The sequence below is a fragment of the Ictidomys tridecemlineatus genome, chromosome 5 (genome assembly GCF_052094955.1).
Source record: "Ictidomys tridecemlineatus isolate mIctTri1 chromosome 5, mIctTri1.hap1, whole genome shotgun sequence".
Classification (NCBI taxonomy): Eukaryota; Metazoa; Chordata; class Mammalia; order Rodentia; family Sciuridae; genus Ictidomys; species Ictidomys tridecemlineatus.
The window spans coordinates 56,946,071-56,965,630 of NC_135481.1; the positions used below are offsets into that span (position 1 = coordinate 56,946,071).

The 19,560-nt window shown below is 43.9% G+C and overlaps 1 protein-coding gene and 1 long non-coding RNA gene across 2 annotated transcripts in view; one reads left to right on the forward strand and one right to left on the reverse strand.

The window, feature by feature from the left end:
• Prkch (protein kinase C eta) overlaps positions 1-15,617 on the forward strand; it is a 212,184-nt gene extending 196,567 nt beyond the window's left edge. Inside the window, exons 13-14 of the mRNA XM_005322773.5 lie at positions 13,665-13,808; positions 15,254-15,617. Of these exons, the coding sequence (XP_005322830.1) occupies positions 13,665-13,808; positions 15,254-15,400 (291 nt within the window). The 3' untranslated portion in view covers positions 15,401-15,617. The remainder of the gene's footprint in view (positions 1-13,664; positions 13,809-15,253) is intronic.
• Positions 5,684-11,223, reverse strand: LOC144377806 (uncharacterized). The gene is made up of 2 exons (XR_013438974.1): positions 10,824-11,223; positions 5,684-7,579 (listed from the first exon to the last, which is right to left on the reverse strand). It is a non-coding gene; the product is annotated as an uncharacterized LOC144377806 (long non-coding RNA).
• Positions 15,618-19,560: the final 3,943 nt, after the last annotated feature.

The following is a 19,560-nucleotide window of genomic DNA, read 5'->3' on the forward strand; positions in this document are numbered from 1 at the left end:
TTTCTTTTGTTGTACAATATCAGATCAAGGTGTACTGTTTACCAATAGAGAATTGAGACCTTTCTCAAGAATTTTGTGTCCACCTATGATCAGGTGTCCTGGGAGCTCGGTGAGTTCTTGATATTGAATGGTTGAACCCAACAGGTGGTGTCTCGCACAGTCCTAACAATAGGGGAATCATAGCACAAAGGTCTGGACCATAATCATTTGCCCTTGCTCTTGATGTCATAAGACTTTGTGACTGCTCAAAACAGAAACCCAGAACTACAAAGCTGAAAAGTCCTAAAAAACATTCTGTCCAAATTACAGATGAGGAAACTGAGGCCTAGGGAAGTGAAGGGACCTCACATGCTAGAATGGAATGAACACACTCTAGCCTTGAGTCACAAGACCTCTCTCTACGTATGCCACTGGTTTTCAGTCTTTTCCTCTGTAAAGCCATAGTGATAACCGCCTACAGTGCCCACTTCAGATGAGGTAACATGGAAGCATTTTCAAAGTGAAGCACACAATGTAAGAGTAAGTTATTAGTGCTGTTAAATTACGAGTAGTAATTTCACAACGCACTTAGAGGTATCATTATCCTCATCCTCTTCTTGGACAATATAGTAACATCATCAAGCTTAATTATTGAGCACTTAATTGTATGTGAGGCTGTACTAGACTTGCTCTTAAGAGATTCTTATTTTTGTTTTCCTAAGAGCTCAATCTGAACCAAAGACACATAGGTAGGGTATAAATGCCAAACAGATATTGATCCATTTATTCATTCAACAGCCTCTTGTACATGCATATGTGTGTGTGTGGCAGGTGTAGTCTGCTACATTCAGATTTTGTGCAAAATGCTGGGGGTTCCAGGGAGGCGCAAGTCAGACATTATCCCAGCCTTGTGGAATTATAGTCTAGTTGAAATGGGGAAGGAGAAAGAGGGTTAAAAGGAGCAATTGTACAATAACTATATATTTAACCCATCTGATTAAAAATAAAAGTCTAAAAATTGCTTTTAAAGCGTAATAGGCAGAACTAACCTAATCTGGGCTGTCAAAGGAGGCCATCCCAAGGAGATAACATTTAAACTGAGAATAAAGACTGAGAAGAAATTGGCCAGGCATAAACTATGCACCATTCTTGAGAAAGAAGTGATTGGGATAACTCAGTGGCAGAGAAACTGAAGTGTCAGGAGCCAAGGGACAGGGAAATGAGGGGTGCCAATGAGGCTGAAGGACGTGTTAGGCATAGGAAGAGTTTGACTTTGAAGTGCCAAGGCAAGTCTGTGAAGAATTCAAGCAAGAAGGAGTGATCAAATCATTGTTTCCTGTTTAAAAAGTCACTCTGGCTTTGGTAGAAAGCATGGACTAACAGAACAGACTACAATATGTGCAGATAAAGTGATTTCTGGGATTTCTTTCAAAATAATCTAGGACTGGGGGAAAGAAGAGGTGAAACAAGACTAGGTACATGTCAGTCACATCAAGACTGACTGCTTCGTGCCTAGAGTCCCTTTTACTGTCCTCTCTACTTGCATATATTTGAAATTTTCCATAATAGAAAATATAAATGGATGTCTTATACAAACTTAGCATGGTGTGCATGAAGATTGCTAGCCTGTGTAGAAGAAGTGAGTTCAGCCTTCATAAATGAAGGGAAACAGAACTTTAATAATACAAATATGCAGAAAGAGTAAATGATGTGAGCCACATACAAGCTGTCCTGTGAGTCTCAGCTACATGTTTGAGTCCAGGCAAGAGTTTATGCTTCCTTGGCTGGACGTCTATATCCCTCTGGTCTTTTTGTGCAACAGGTAAAATTAGCCAGTGATTTTTAACATGCTCATTTCTTCAGCACTCTTGAAGAGTCTGTTGCCTTCTCTGGAAGTATCCTTCAAGCCCAAGTCGGTAGCTCAGAACACCCAAAGAAGCATATTTAACAAGTAAAAAAGAGGAAAGAGAAGGAGTGAGTCCTTATAGGAAGACTCTATCCCAAACTGATACCATTGTAACCGTGTAAGGTCCTTTTTCTGCCTGACTGGGTGGGCCAGGAAAGGCAGGAAAAGCCAAGATCTCCAAACCATCCCATCACATTCCCACCCCTGGCTTAGTGTGGTGGGTCATCTTGACGTGGCTTCCTGAGATTTCCTGATGATTTTTCAAAATAGAATGTCAGAACCATTCCTGTAATTGATGTCTACAAGATATTCCATTTTCCTTTTTTATTGTTTTGTTTTTTTCCCTTCAAAAGGAAAACCTCTTTAAATTCCCTCTGTTTAAATGGAAGGCATTATTAGTGATCCTGGATCTGGAAACTGTTCACAGCCCCATTGGTATAACATGCCATAGAGTTACAGATTCCTCAGTGCCTCCTCTATGTAATGATGTCTGTGAATTCCCTGCATTCGGAGTAGTGAAAGGAATGGTGTCCCTGTCCAGCATCCCTCTGAGAGTGCGTGGTTGGCAGGGAGGCTCCAGACTCTTTTGACTCCTAGTCCAAGATAGCTTCCTACGTCTGCCCTTCCTGTCATCACCTTCACCGCTCCCCTCCACCTCTGCCACCCCCAAGATTGTGGACACTGAGTTCCTTGTGTAGGGCTATCCTAAAATCCCACATAGACACGGAGAGAGGACAAAGGACTCACTTGTAAGAACACCTCACATGGAACACTGGATCAGTGGGTAGGGCGGTAGTTAGAAGACACAGTTTTTAGCCAGGACTTCTGCTTGAAAAAAGAAATTCTCCAATCATTAACCAAGGATCCTTACAATTAAAAATAACCCACGAGAGGACTATTTTCTTGCAACCCTTTCTCTTTCTCATCTTTGCTTCAATGCATCTGTTAAATTCATGTGCCTGCTCTGAATAGCCCACCTACTCCACTCCCAGAAATAGATATTAAAATTGGTGATATCCTTAGAAGTTAACACACACACAAAAAAAGATATCCAAAGATACACACATTTCTATAATGAATAGATATAGGTTTTTCAGATTGCTGACCTTAAAGTTTGGGGGCAGGGAGGTTTAATATTTGGGGGGAGAAGGGCTTGCTTTTGGAATAAATACTAGATGTTTTCTTTTTTAACATTTATTTTTTAGTTTTAGGTGGACACAATATCTTTATTTTATATTAACGTGGTGCTGAGGATCGAACCCAGTGACTCATGCATGCTAGGCGGGTGCTCTACCACTGAGCCACAACCTCAACCCCTAGATGTTTTCTATTGTCACTATGTTATCAAGTTTCTAGGCTGGCACTAAATTATGCCAAAATGTTGATAACCATGACACAAAAGAAAAGGCATAATTTGCTTAGGGCTTCTGACTTTTGCCCATGTAGCTCCAGAAAAGAAGGCCTGGGAAGGTCCTCAATGAGTCCCAGAGCTTGGGAAGCTGATGCCCATCTCAGAGGTTAGGCTTCTTTGCTGAATCAGCACCTGTGAGAAACCACGTGGCTTTGTGCTGATTCAGGTGAAGTCAGCACCCTAGTCTCTGAGCTCACACAGGTGCCCGGGTTAGATAAGTGCTGAAAGGTGTTTGGTGCATTCTCCTGAGTCACCTTTGTCAGCTCTGGAGTCCTCATAAATTGACATCAGGAGGAGATTATAAAGTGCTTTTGTTCCAAAGCTTTACAGAGACTAATGGGTGTGTGTACGTGTGTGGGGGTTATCTATCATTGAACCTATTGGTTTCATCACCCTGAGCACTGCCTGCAGGAGCCCTGCTTGCCTCTGTGCACACAGGAAGGGGGAACCACAGTGAATTCGGGATTCTCCTATAATGTGTGAGTCCCACTTCTGGGGACCATTGACTAGTACCCTCTCCCTTTCCCAGTTCTCTCCTGGCAGAGGTTGGAATGCTCAAGAGGGTGACCAAAAAGTGGTCAGCCATGAAGAAGCCTAGAAGGAGAGAGAATAATTAGGACCAGAGTAATGCAGAGGGTCCAATTCCAGATCATTAAAGAAGCTGGTATTTCAAATACTGATATGGGGAAAATCCAAAAGAATTAACCAAAGACCCTGTCATAAGAGGGGTGATTAAGATGTTGCCTTCCAGCGCTTCCCCAGGGGAATGGAGCTGTTCCCCCTCATACTGAAGGTCCTGTTGGGGTTAAAACCTTCTAGAAGTGGACCATTGACTCTCAGATCAAGGCTAGTGTTGGCAAATAACAGAAAAGCACTGATAGTTCTAGAGCCTTCATATATGGTGGGTTTTTTTTTCTGATTAAAGTTACTGCTATCAACTTTCCCCCCTCATTAGATTGTGCTTCCTGAGAATGGTGGTCCTAATGTTTTATTTGTAAGCGGCAATGTAATAGATTTCTTTTTTTAATAGAGTACTCCCACCATGTGCCTCTTTTATCTCCATCCCAACTAGGAAGATAAAAATGTTAAAGGCTTTCTGAAATGAGTGTGGAAATTTTTCTATGTGGAGATTTGCTAAGCCATGTCAGGTGGATCTGAAGAGCTTGTTTGCTTTAGATTAGAAAAACTCTTGAGAGCTAACACACTTTTTTTTTTTCTACTTTCCTTGCCAACAAACCAAATCTGTTGAGAGCCACAGCCAAGGGGCCCTAGCAAACTTCCAGCTGCCAGCTGGTGATTGGCTCACATCGGCCCCAGCAAACTTTTAGCTGCCAACTGATTGGCTCCTCTGCGGTGATGCTCATTGGGTTATTTCCCCGCCCTTTCAGACCACGGAGCTGCTCATTGGGGGACTCTTTTGGGCTCCGCCCATGCGACCCAGCAAATCGGCCTCAAGAGCAGGAGGAGTGGGGGAGGTTGAGAGGCTTGTGGGAAGCCGGTGGTGGCAGTTGGGCTCTGAAGGTTTTCCTGAAGAGCTGCATGGTTTGGCGTGTGTGGTTCTAAAAATAAAGTTCGTTTCTTTTGACAAGTGGCTCCTGAATTGTGCCCAGCCAGACTGCAGCACAAATCTATGATACTTAGCAGTTGATGATTAGGTTTGTTGGGACACCAGAGATGATGTACATCCAGAGTAAAGGAAGGCTTTGGCCTGGGCCTCATGAAGGACACTATGGAATGAGTCTCTGGAGAAGCCTTCTCTAGCACTCACTTCTTCCCAATACAACATTGGGAGGATGCGACCTAGACAGATGCCGAGGGTATGGCTTGAGCACTGGGGGTAGCAGCAGCCTTCAACACTTTTAAGTAATTGGGGAGCAATGGAACCAGCTCCATCAGTCAGAGTTGATTGAGACTGGTTCCCCAGGAAGAAGACTGCATTAGCTCACAAAGGCAATGGCACTAGCACAAAGGCGTGACCTTGGGCTTCCATCTCTGAGACTAGCCGCTGACCTTGGCCTGTTTTTAACCAACACTGTCACATGACTTGAGTGAAAGTAGTAATGTTTACAAAACACAGGAAAGAGTTGGCAGCACTGAAAGGGGATTAGGGATGTGTGGATGAAAAGGCTGCTGGGTTCAGTCATAGTCAGGATGGAAAAGACAGCCAGCAATCCACTGTGAATTTAGCACTGTTCCTGCCGCCTTACGGGAACAGGAAGAAGACAGGGCACTCATTATACTGGGGTTTATCAGGAGGAGATAAAGCACACTATATAGTGTCTCTGGTGATACTTCTCAGAATATTAGGTCAATTTTTACCTGCCGATTAAGGCTTTTGACATCCACACGTTCATGCACCCACTGCTTCATTAATAAGCTTAGGGAGAGCCACTTGAACAAGTTTTATTTTATTTTTTTATAAAGAAAAAATCTACTTCACACCCAAAGAACATAAGGCATCTGTGGCTCAAGGAGGTACAGTCATCTCAAAATGTCAGCTCTTTTCTCCCAGAGTTTTCATGAAGGACAGATGCAGACTGAGGAAACAGGATAAGATCCTAGAATCTTGATATTGGCATAGACCATCAAGACACCTACCTGACACCTGAGGGCCAGTCAGGTTCTCCTGTAAATATTTCCAATAAAAGTCACATTCCTCCTAGCAAAGCTCTTTGCATCACTTAATGGTCTTGAGTGTTTTTTAAAACTTGTTTTTATTTTCTTTGTGGCATACTTACATATGCCTCCTTTAACTTCTATGCCCTGAACTTACGTCTCTGATATAAAGCTCCCAGTCCCTTTTCTGGCCAACAGCTCTTCAGGCACTTGGAAATATTAACAGTGCCCTTTCTTCTGCAACAGAGAGACCCTGAGTGTTGAAGTCAAGTGGTCAGACTGAAAGATTCCTCAGGTTCTCCCCGAGACTATTATTTTTCTCCTCCTTCTTTTAATGCCCATTTGGTCTCTTATGCAGTCCAGAATCAAGGGGGAAAGAATGTCACATGGGCCAGGAGACTGGTTCCCCAGGAAGTGCTAGCTAAGGAACCCCACCAAGTGCTGTGCATCCTCAGTGACTGCCAGGATTCCTCTCAACCTAAGTCTCTTTCTCTGCTCTTTAAGGTCAGAATCTAAATGATAAGATTGGTCACCTCAGGAAGAGTTGGGACATACTGGCAGAGAGCAAAGGCTTCTAGTATCAGGCAGACCTGGACTCCAATTCCTGCTCTACCCCTCCCAAACCATGTGGCCTGGGCAGGTTGTGAATGGGTCTATTCACAGTTTCCTAATCTGTAAAATGGGATTAACAATCATAGTTTCCCTAAGGGTTATATAGAATAAATTTGAAACACCTAAACTAATACCAGGTGCAATACAAGGGTATTTGGCTCCCACCTATTAAGGTGTAACATTTACAAAAACTGCTCTCATCTTTTCTCCACCTTCCTCAGTCGTGCAGCTGCCCCTTCCCAAACCAGTCTAGACCCCTGGCAGGGTCGTCCATTGCTGTAGCCGTGCAGTGTGCTATGAATTCCATCCAGATCTGTTCTGAGCACACTGGAGCAGCTCTTCTCCCTCCTGGCACGTCCTGTGCGCCACAGCAGCACCGTTCTGTTTCAGAACCTGGACTTGGGAAGATTGCACTTAGCTTTCCCAGAGCTACTTAGGAAATCCATTGCATGTCCTCCCTCTCCTGCCCATCCCACTCCAGTGGACTGTGGTCAGCCTCACTCAGGTACATGTCTGTCTCTTCTTTCTGTGGAGGTCAAGGCTCTACTCCCCCTCCCTTCCCATGCTGCCTCACCTGCCAAGCCACATGCCCAGCCCTCTCCCTGTGTCATCGCTGCTCTGAGCTGGAGGGTGCCGCTGGCACAGGTTACCAGGTCTGTGCCTCCCCACCTTAGCCAGTATGAAGGGAAATGAAAGAACAAGGTTGGTGACTGAGCTTCGCAAGTGGGTCAGACTCTACCTGTGGCAGTTGTACAAGACAGACAGATGCCTGCCATACACACACACGTTGGGGCTGGCATTTGTTAGCCCTGGGTGGCCTTCAGGCTGGGTGCCCATGGTGAGGTTGGCCATCTTGGCAGTCGAACCATACTCTGTTTTGTGTCCTGTGCACTTTCTTTGCCTCCCTCCCCAGGACTCTTTAGAACCATAAAAAGCCTTCTTCCCCTTTAGGACTGTCTCCCTGGAATATTGACGGGAATGTCCTGTGGCTTCGTTTCCTTCCCTTCTGGCTTGGCAGCATCAGCGACTGACTTTGTCTGCCTTTTGTTGAAGTTCTGAAATTGAATGAAAGAAGAAGGTCGTTTTGTTTACCCATCAGCCATATCCCAGCCATTAGGTAGAAAATGCAGGGTTCTCTGGTTCCTGGAGGAAAATGTTATTAGACTAATTTCTCTATATAACTAACCCTCTTCTGATGGATTCACACAGAGTTTGAAAGAAGAAAAAAAAATATGTTAGCCATGGCTTACATTTTAAGGAGTTTCAAAGTATATTTGGATCCTGTTATTTCAAGAATTACAATTACACAGGGTTAGTTTAAATTCTGTCATCTGGAACTTTTGACAACTCAAAACCAAAGCCTTCTCAGGTATAGCAAAGCCCCACAAGACATGATCAGTCCTGTACCTGACAGAAACTTGACAAGTGGCTCCGTTGCTCCCCTCTGCCTGCATTGGTATTTCCCTGCTGCTGTTAATGCAGATACAAATGCACATTCAAACCCGAGTGTCATTTGTCTTCTTGTTTTAAGATTGCCTTAGAAAAGATCTGCTGTCAGAACATTGTTTTCCAAAGACTATTCTTACCATCCCACGGTTGGGCCCTGGGACTATGAGAGCAGAAACAGATCTTGTTCTCTCTCTCCTGGCTGCAAAGTAAAGTGAGAGGGAGGACCAGATGAGTCCCAGGGTTAAGGATGGCCTCAGATTTCAGTCTCTTCTCTACTAGAGGTACAATAAAATGGACCTATAATTGGTTCTGAAAGATACTACTAATACTGTCATTTCTTGAGGGCTTTCTTTGTGTGAGGCACTTTACAATGATTTTCTCATTGTAACCTATTAGGTACAGGAAAGATCTATGAGGAATCTAAAGCCTAGAACAGTTAAGAAATTTTTCCAAGACCACACAGCTCCTTAGAGCTGGAACTGGTACCCAAACACGGATAGTGGAACCTGACTGGTTACCCTCTGTGTTCTCTGTATCCCATATCCTTTATGTTTCTTTTCCCGATTTGCAGTTTTCCCAGGACATTCTTAAACAAACATCTACAAACATCATTGCATGCATTTCTCTTGAGAGCTGCCTCAGGAGGGAGCAGGGCTGATTGCTCTGCCCAGAAGTCATACCTCCTCCACAACGTGGGAAGAATTGTGGAGCTGGCTTCTCATTCTCAGGGCCAGGTGTGCCTCTGAGTCCTTCTGTACCCTCGAGTTCAGTTCCACTTCCAGGAGGGCCGCAGAAGGAAGGAGAATACAAAGTAACTCGGGGAGTCCTTGACCCTGTCTCCTGCTCTCCAGGGTGAGGCCTGCATTTCGGGTGGAATCAGACTTTCTGCCCCTGGGCCCTCACTCACACTCTGCAGCTTATAAAGTGCTTTTGTTGGCCCCAGTGAATGTTCTACTTCCTTTGGTAAATGTGTTCAGAATCTTCCACGAAGTCACATTATTTTCCTTTTTGGCTGACTTTCTCATTTGGACCACAGTCAGGCAGAAGGTCAGTTGAGGTGAGGCAAGTTTTAAGTGTGACCCTTCAATGAGGACCAAAGTGATGGCTCTAAACACCGTTGCTGTTAACTTTTTTGGCAGTTGCGTTCCATTAGGGACATAAGCAAACAGAGCCACTTCTCTGTAAAAGCATTATGCTGTCACCATTCACAGCAGCGGGAGCTGGGTGTTTGGGAGAATCCCGTGCTGGGCCTAGGACCACAAGGCCTTTAAGCCTTCTACTCTGCACCCCCTCACCAGTGTGTTACAGGACCAATTTCAGGCCTGCAACGGGTGTGGCATGTTTCCTTAACTCCCTGTCTCTGCTTCTTTGGAGAGGTGTAGTCATTGAGGGGATATAAGTCTCTCCTCCCAAAATGACTATTCCTTTAGCACTCCCATCCCCTCCTCATCCTTGGAATGGGTCCTCTTTGTCTTCCCCCCTGAGCTCCTCCAGCTCTACTCCAGCTGGTTTTCTTCTCTCTCTGGGTAGGGGCCAGAAGCCATGAAAGTCAGCGAGTGATGTCAGCCAGGTTTGGTATTAGGGAGTGGAGTGACGAGTGTCCAACGAGGGACCTTATACCCCACCAGAAGAGGCAGGCACTGCTCAACTCCTTCTGTGAAGGAGTCTCAGGCCCAGGGTATCCCGTTTTCCAAGAGAATTTGGACAACCTGACTTTCATGTGATGTGACATTTCCCAGTTTTAAATGTTGGATGAGTAATTATAAAATTATTTTAAAAGACACTATGTGGACTAAATAAATGTGTCTGAGGGCTAGAACTTATCTTCCATTCATGTTCATTCTCTCTCTCACTCTCCACACGCACAGTCTAGCCTGCTCTCCCAGCTTCGGCTCTCCCGACCTTCCCCAAATGTCAATGTCTCTGAGAGGTAGATCCCTGGCCTGCTCCCCAGATTTACATGGACAGGCATCTCCATGTGGGGCCTGCCTGCCTCAAATGCAAAGCTGAGCTCATCAGCCTCCCAGATTTGGCAAGACTGTAAGATCTTGTCAACTCCAGTAACAAACAGAGAAAGAATCGCCAAAGATTAATAAGCCTACTTGAGAATTGACATTGCACCGGCCATAGTAAACTATGAGGTTATTCAAGGAGGTTGGGGCAAGGGAAGTTTTTACAGGCCAGAAGAGGATTACATAAATTAACTTGAAACAGTAATCCTTGGATACCAGGGATAATAACAAGGTTGGCATCTGTCTAGAGTTGAACAGGCAGTTTTAGGGGTAGATGTCCTTGCAGAAGCATTTTGTCTGTTAGACTGTAGTGGCCTTTGTGCAAGGATACTGAGTCTTTTGTCAGAGTCTTTTGTGACATAGTCTCCCAAGTTTATTTAGTTTGTATTGTTAGAGTTTTGACACAGGTAACTCCATTTTGATCCTGACAACTTTTCACAATCTCCCGAAGGGCGAGTTATTTTTGTCTTTGTTCCCCTGATAAAAAAACACTGTGACTGCTGAAACTGCCTTTAATACTAATACTGCACAATAATAACCTGCTGTTTCTCTCTTGTTCCCTGCTTGTCACTCAATCAAATAGCCAGGGAGGACTCTGTGATCTTGGACTCTACTTTTCACCCCAGCCCCATGCAGTTGGTGGACTGTGCTCCTTTTTCCACAAGCCTTCGAGGACTTGCTCCCAACTTTCCCTTCCCATTAATTAGAAGCTCTCAGAGTTTCTGGACTTCTATGTCCCCTAGCCTGTGTTAGCCTCATGACTATTCACTTAGCCACCAATCCTTACCTCTCCATGCATAGTCATCTCCTAAATCACAGGACAGCTCTTGTCACTCACCTCTCTGTAAACTTTTGATGGATCTGACCGGCTGCAGTTCCTCAGCAATCCCTCGGTGCCAGCCGTATGACTCCCTGCCCTTCTGCTCATACAGCAGATGTTCTGCATTTGTGCACGTGTGCTGGCTGCATGCTCAGGCGTGACTGTGGTCTTCCTTCGTGCCTACAACTGATTCTATTCATCCTCTTCATCTCCAGTCAAACGCCACCTTTGCCCTGCTATTGTCACTTGCCTTCTCACCATCAGCCCAGTGCTGTCTGCCTAGACCAGCTCTAGATCTAGCAAGTCTAAAGTCTCTTTTTGTTTCATCCAGCTGTGTATTAGAAGGATCATTTGCCTCTTCCCCTTCTTTTGATTTGCTCCTTAATGGAGAGACACTGTCTTTGGCATCTCCACACCCCCTCCAAGACCAGCATACGTGCATTCAGCAGACCCCCTGCAAACCTTCGTAAATAGAATGAGAGTGTATGTGTTTGTGTGTGTTATTTAAAGAGGAGGAGGGCCATATCTAAAGGGCTTAAGCCAGTGTATTAAAATCAAAACAAAACTGCTTGGTTATTCAAAAGGATTTATAAGAATCCCAAGAGAGGGCTGGGGTTATAGCTCAGTGGTAGAGTGCTTACCTGGCATGTATGAAGCACTGGGTTTGATCCTCAGCACCACATAAAAATAAATAAATAAATAAATAAATAAATAAGGTATTTTGTCCATCTACAACTAGAAAAAAAAAATCTAACAGGTAAATAATATTTTTTTAAAAAGTATCCCAAGAGCAAATATCAAGCTTGTGAAAGGGTTATTCCAGATTTCCAGATATGTGGTTTTCAGAGGAGGAACTGCTGGGACTTGGTCTGCTTGTTCTCAGGCAATGCCTTTTCCACAGTGCCCTAAGGAAGCTTTGATTTGGTGCCAGGGCCAGGGAAGAATGGGCAAAGTCTCCCAGCCACCAGGACCTCTGCCCCCCTGGCATATAGTGGCCTGCACTGTTCCACTTGCCCAGAAGAACAAGTTGTACCCACGTATTCACACGATATCCTCTGCTCACATCATTGGCAGGCCTGGGAATTTCCCACAAGCCATCTGGGTGGGTTCTGTTGTCCTTGTCTCCTGAGATTTTGCTTTTTTAAAAAATTAATTAATTTTTAAAGCATTGTTATTTGTCAATCAGTTCATAGACTAGCAAGTGCTTGTCCATCAGGGATTATATCCCACTGATTTTCCCAAGGAGAGAATCTGCTCATTTCATTCTTGCAAGCATTTCCCCTTCCTTCTTGGAGAAGAAAGTTTATCTAGAGAGATCCCAAGCAGTACCAGTTCTTACAGAATGGGGTAATTTATAAGACACTTACTTCCTGAGTCCATGAGTCCATGTTAACCACTCTAATGCCTGGAGTGGAAATTTCTCTGGTTGGACCTGTTCAGCTTTGAATGCGTATTTAGTTTTGGGTCCCACCTCCAAACCAGTAGCCACTCAGCCCTTTAATTCTTTCTCACTTAGAGAGAGAAGAAGCTACTAAGCCCTATCAGTGTCCTCCTTTTTTAAAATTAATTCCCTTTCAATGCTTTTTTTTTAAGCATTTTAAAAAGTATATTCCGTCAGACTGGTTAGGAAGTGCTGCAGAGCCTCCTTCCTCAATGTCATTTTCATTTGAACTGGCGCTGGAGGCTCTTCAGTTTGGACACCTGCATGGCAGGGGTAGCCACCTCCAAATCCTACTTTTGTGTGCCTGCACCATCAACAAGATTTTCTTTTTATTTACTCTGTAAATTCAACTCCAGAGCAGTTTCTACAAACATGGCATTACTTTTGTGTTCACAATTCAAATTTGGAAAGGGGTGCTGCAGGGCTGCCGTAAGTTGTCATAAGTCTGTTTAAGATAATTTGATTAATAAAGACAAAACTTTTTATCTAAGGTAGTTTTTTTTTAATTGGAAATTGAATTAGTTTTAATGTCTTTAAAATTGAAAACCATAATCTGCCCATGAAAAAATTATCGTCCTATATGGGTCCTTGTCAGAAAGTAATCAAAACATCAAGGGCATTTTGCAAAAACACAGTTAGCCTAGATATCTTGATGAGAGCTGCGCACCAAGGAACTTTCCCCATTGATTAAAACATGGGGGAGACGACTTATATGCAAACATTGCTTGAATGTTTGACATCGTTTATTTTAGTTTTTTAGTCTATGCAGTAACAAATTCTCATTCATTAAACCCATTTAATATGGAAGAGGGGACATATTAAGAAAAAAAATTCATCTAGAACTAGGGTATCTTTGCCACATCAAGAAAAGTAGCCAACTTTGTTTTTCCTTGATACAGAACTTTTTAAGTTTTTCACCCTCGCTGCTGCTTCATACAGATGTTCCGAGATAATGACTCTCACTCTTCTCTCTGAGAGTGGAGAATCCTGGCCAGCTGAGCAGGTCTCCCTGAAAAATGGCACAGCTGTTCCTAAAAGTAGCCCCATTCATAAGATGCTTGCTGTCTGTCCACAACTGCAATTTTGGAGAAAGGCACATGATTTCACAAAGAGCTTCTTTTCTTTAAAGAGGAAAGAAAAATACTTGGTGTTTACAGAAAAGAAAACTGGCCCCTTCAGCCTTCGTTAGTGGCCATGTCTGAAATGGAAGTGGGGAAAGGCATAAATCCACACAGGCAATCATGCCTTTAAGGCATGATTCATACTGGCCGTGCCACCCGTGATGGAAAATCCAGCTCACCAAGCAAGATGAGCTGGAAAGCCTCCCATGGGCTCGTGTGCCAGGACTGATGCCTGCTGTCTTGTGACATAGCTATTGTACATGAAGGAATGACTGACTCTCTCTTTCTCTCTCTCAGTTCATGACCAAGAACCCCACCATGCGCTTGGGCAGCCTGACTCAGGGAGGAGAGCATGCTATCTTGAGACATCCTTTCTTTAAGGAAATTGACTGGGCCCAACTGAACCATCGCCAACTGGAACCACCCTTCCGACCCAGAATCGTAAGTATCAAGACCATTATAGTCGACTTTCCTCTTTCTTCAGATGATCAGAGTCCACTGGGAAGCCAGCTACCCCCTGTGGAATGACAGACTGAAAGTCACTTGACACTTTACAGGACAGCTTCACCCAGGGGAAGCTGAGCTTGCTCCTGAGACAATGTCTCTCCATGTGCCCAGGTTCCTTATTACAAAGTTCTCACCCCTTGCTTGCCCTGCCTCTATTTTCCTTAACCTAAATTAAAATCTCCTAGAGTCTAAGATGCCTGAAATGTTCTAGGTTCCCCCAAAAGAGTTTGGTTAATTGATAAGTCATTGTTCCTAGCCAATTCCCTCGTGTGTCTTAGAACACATCGGTACCTTCCCCCAACCCCCCCAAAAGTACAGTAAATGTGAAACCTCCTTTCACTGAAACTGACTCGTTGACATGGAGAGCCTGGGTCTGTATTAGACCCTGTGATGCAAAGCTTAGGCCAGAACTGGCCAAGCCCCTTTGACTGGTGAGATACTGAGAACACCAGGGGCAACTCTCCAAGCTCTCCACTGAGTGTGTAACACTCCTGAGACTGGTCCAGCTCATTGTCTGAGATCCACAGTGGGAAGGCTGAGGAACTCAGCAAGCAATAAGATCAAGAGTTACAGGGAGGAGGAGCGATCCCAAGGCAGAGAGAGAAGCATCATTGAAATCAGGTATGAGAAGTGAGACATCTAATGCTGGTGGAAAGGGTCTTTTCAGCACTACTTTATTCAAATGTAAAATACACAACTTTTCCAAACAAAAAGTAAGCTTCATATGCTAGGCTTTGGACACCAAGCAGCTGGAAATAAAGCCATGTCCTTTAGTGGGCATCCCCCTGCCAGCTCCTCTGAGATTAGGGGAAGCTTTGCTGTCAGAGGCTGGCACCTGTAGTCCTGACTGCACAGCCAGCCCAGCAGGGTATAATGCATCTGACTGGTGAGTAAAATCACAGGCAGTTTTCTCCTAAGCCTAACATTTCCAAGAAGTCTTTCAAGAACACTCTTCAAGTGTGTAGAACTGTGTACAAACCAGTGTGACCTTACCCAACCCCTATTGACAAATTTGAGCCCCTGTGCCCCTCAGTGAGGCCTGCTGAGAATTAGCACCTTGATGAAATGGAGAATAAAGGGTGAGTGAGCCAGCTGGTTTGGGTGATCAAATTAATTCCTCAGCCTCCCAGTAGAAGGCTGGCCTGCTCAGCAAGATTTTCATGGGATTAGTGAATTGGTAGTTACCAAATGCCATAATAATACACAATGCAGTGGAATTGCTATAAAGCACTGTTTAATCATAATGATCATAACTGTAAATAATGCTCCTGAACAAGCTGCAGAGCAATTCTCCAAACTTGCTCGAATGGACTGAGTCCCATGCAAGATGAGCAAGCCTCAAGTGCATAAAATCTGACCCTTGTTTCCTTTTTTGACAGAAATCCCGAGAGGATGTCAGTAATTTTGACCCTGACTTCATAAAAGAAGAGCCAATTTTAACTCCCATTGATGAGGGACACCTGCCTATGATTAATCAGGATGAGTTTAGAAACTTTTCCTATGTGTCTCCAGAATTGCAACCTTAGCCCAATGGGGAGGGAAAGAGAGATGGTGTGAGAATCAAAAGGGAACAGACACTTTTCCAGGAATATCCTTTGTGGGGACTCCCCAGCATCCGCCTTAGAACACCAAGCTTACCTTCAAGAAGCGAATGTTCACAACTCTGTGAAGGACAGAACTTCAACAGAGCAACTATCTCAAGTCCCGAGGGAACTGTGGTTCTGGAGGTAGTTGATACCGAAATGAGATTTTTATGATGAGATTGTTCCACTCGGCCGGTGAGTTTCCGAAGCTGTTTGAGGCTTGGGATGTTAACATGACCCAAAAGGTGAGAAGTAATGAAGAAATAAACTAGGTCCTAGAAATTCTGAGCCAAAGAGGCTTTTTACTTCAAAAGACAAATGGAGACTTTCTGTGGACCACTCTGTGCTCTTCTTTAAGCTGCCCAGCCCCTAAGATTGCAGTCTGCAGGAAGACTCTAATGCTAGTGAAGGAGCGAAAGGTCTTTTTAAGGAAATGAGCAGCTTTCCAAACAGAACAATTCACTCTGAGGAAAAATAAAGAAAATGGGTATCCGTGAAACTCCCAATGAAAAGCCCAATGTTGGGCCCCAAGACAACTGCCACAGCGTATTCTCTTACCCTTACTTTCATTTATTAGATATTTATTGAGTGTCCAGTGAAAAGGTGCCATGATCCACAGTAGCGTAAGCAGTAGATTTGCCTTCGTGAAGCTTCCATTCACTCTGGGTTCCACTAATTTACCTGAATGGTGATTGCATTCTGTGAAATGCCTCTCCACAGTACATATGTCACACTTTTTTGTCTGCACATGGCCCTCTTCTTCAAAGAAGGGTCCCTGCCCCAACAGCAGGGTCAGCAGGCCAACCTCAGATGCCTGCTGCCTGCTGACCTGTGGAACCTGATCACGCCAATATCACTCCGGACTCAACAGTGAAGAATTGCACGCCAGTCACTTCAGTGACCAGATGTATGGCTTATGCATTAGCAGTTTATTTAATTATGTTTTAAGAGACAAAGAAGTTTGTTTGACATACAGTTTGATAATCAGAAATGGATCTTGTAAACAGGGCCTCTAGCAAAGATGGGCCTTATATTGTATAACCACTTATGCAGTTGGAGAATTTTATCTGTCTGGAAATAAACGCATTTTGTAGCAAAATAAATTTGTTTTTGTCAAAAAAGATTTGTTTTGCCCCCACTCAGAGAGTAGATTTCCAATCAAAATTAAAACTTTGAGCATAATGGATAGAACTCTTGCTTAAGGCAAATTTCTGAGAAGAAAGGCTGACTCATGCTTCTTCTGTATGACCCTGAAATGGACGTGGCCTGTCCTTTACTGACTATTACTTCTGTTCTGAATCAGGGCAATGACTGCTGTTTATTGCTGCAACACGCTAACCCTTGAAATCTCAGTGGCTAGTCATAAAGTTTATTTCTCATCCATGTAGAGTTCAACAGCCCTGTTGCATCTTCTAACCATGCCATCTGGCAAGCATAGCTCCCAACATCACCAGAGCAAGGGAAGAGAGAGATGGAGGAAGTGCTTGCTGCTTAACTACCTCTCCTCAGAGGAACACACATCACCTCTTCTCACATAGTTTCATTTGTTCTAATTAGTTATACATGACAGTAGAATGCACTTATGCACTTTGACACATCATACATAAATGAAGTATAATTTCTCATTCTTCTCTTTGTACATGATATAGAATCACACTGATCATGCAGTCATATATGTACATAGGATAATTATATCTGATTCATTCTACTATCCTTCCTACCCCCATACTCTCTTTTCTCCCTTCACTCCACTCTATTCTTCCCTAGAGCCTCCCCACTTAATATGAATTAACATCAGAGAAAACATTCAGCCTTTGGTTTTTTGGGATTGGCTTCTTTAACTTAGCATGATATTATCCAGCTCCACCCATTTCTGATAAATACCATAATTTCATTCTTCTTCAAGGCTGAGTAACATTTCAGAGTGTGTGTGTGTGTGTGTGTGTGTGTGTGTGTGTGTGTGGCGTTTTCTTTATCCATTCATCTACTGAAGGACACCTAGTTTTAGTTCTGTAGTTTAGTTATTGTGAATTGAGCTGCTATAAACATTGATGTGGCTGCATCACTGTAATATACTGATTTTACGGCATTTGGGTATAAACCAAGGAGTGGGATAGCTGGATCAAGTGGTGGGTCCATTCCAGGTTTTCTGAGGAATCTCCATACTGTTTTCAGAACATGACTTCACTCTAACTACATGCATTTTAGGTAAATATCCTACACATCCTCTTTCCACAGATATAAGTGATGGGATTTCTGAATGGGGGAATTATGGAGCAGCTAAGAAATATCCGACCAGTACTGATGGTTCTTCTTCTTCTCCTCCCCCTCCTCCTCCTCCTCCTCCCCTCTCCCTCCTCCTCCTCCTCCTCCTCCTCCAAAAATTGACTTTGAATGAATAGCAACAAGAAGCCTCCCTGTAGATTTATTTAGCACTAAGCAGTTTAGAGACAACCTGTGAACCTAGGCAGAGCTGTGACCCTTGTAATTCCACATTCTCCTACCATTTCCACTATTGATAATCTGAATACTGCAGTACATCGGTACATCTTACACATGAGAAAAAAGGGAGGCACAGAGAAGTTGAGTTACTTTGCTTCCCATAGGTCTCAGACTTGGTAAGGTGTGGATCCAGATCTAGAGTCTAAATCTGCAAGTTCTAATCCAACAAGCCTCTGAGAAAGGAAGGGATCATTCTGACTTTGGGGCTTATTCAGCCTTCATAGCTACTTGGCAGCTCCAGGTCTTCTTTTATTCTGTCGTATTGATTGGCTTCTTGGTCAAGTTTGTTCCACTCTGGTGAAGAACCATGGAAAATAAAGCATGCATCCTTTATTGCTTACAAAATTCATTCTCATAGCCATGCACAGGACCCTAAATGTTCTTTGAGGAGTAACCATAGTCAGTTCTCAAGCCTGCCTCCTAGGTCCTCCAGTTGGGGTTAAGTGTATTCATTTGAGATCATTCCAGACCCATCAGATTAGCCCACAGCTAGTGATTTTGCTATGATAGGGTTTCTGGTCCTTCTTTCTCTTCCCTTTTTTATATGTAAGGAGAGAGGATGCACAAAATTTTTACCTAAAACTCAAAATATCTCCAATTCCTGAGTAGAGTTCTGCTTCCTACAGTTTTCCTAAACCTTGCTCTCCCTTGAGATCACAAGATGCCCTGCCCACACTTCCTGGAGCAGCCTGCTATGAACTGGCAGCAAGCCATTTGGTCAGCAGGTACTGAGTCTGTTGGGACTGCCAGGCCCTGAGTTCAGCAGGCAGTGAGGAGGCTAAGATGAGATCACATTGTGACCCTTCACTCCCTTAGGACTATAGCCTCTTGGATAAGGAATCTTTTTCTGGGGGGGGGGGGGATGGGAAGTATAAGGGATTGAACTCAAGACACTCAACCATTGAGCCACATCCTCAGCCCTAATTTATATTTTATATAGAGACAGGGTCTCACTGAGTTGCGTAGTGCTGTGCCATTGCTGAGGCTGATTTTGAACTCACGATCCTCCTGCCTCAGCCTCCCAAGCTGCTGGGATTACAGGCATGAGCCACCGTGCCTAATGGTAAGGAATCTTGAGACACCCTCCATCCTTATCATCAACCTCCTATCCCCCACCCAATCCTCACCCCTATACCATCTCTCCCCATTCTCCCAAACTTTCTCACACTAGCTAAATTAGGCATGTGGTCTTTTTTTTTTTTTTTTTAAAGAGAGAGTGAGAGAGGAGAGAGAGAGAGAGAGAGAATTTTTAATATTTATTTTTTAGTTCTCTGCGGACACAATATCTTTGTTGGTATGTGGTGCTGAGGATCAAACCCGGGCCACACGCATGCCAGACGAGCGCGCTACCGCCTGAGCCACATTCCCAGCCCAGGCATGTGGTCTTAAGAGTTGAAAAAGAGAACTCCAAATCGTTTTCTTTGAACTAGTAGCCTTTGACTGCTAATGATGTTCTCAATTAATTATAGCTAACACTTATTGTGTTTATTAGATGTAAGGCCTTATTCTAAATACTTCAATATTATGCCCATGTGTTGGGTACACTCATCTTCATTGCATAGATAGGAAAACTGAGACACAAGGAAACTAAGTAATTTGTC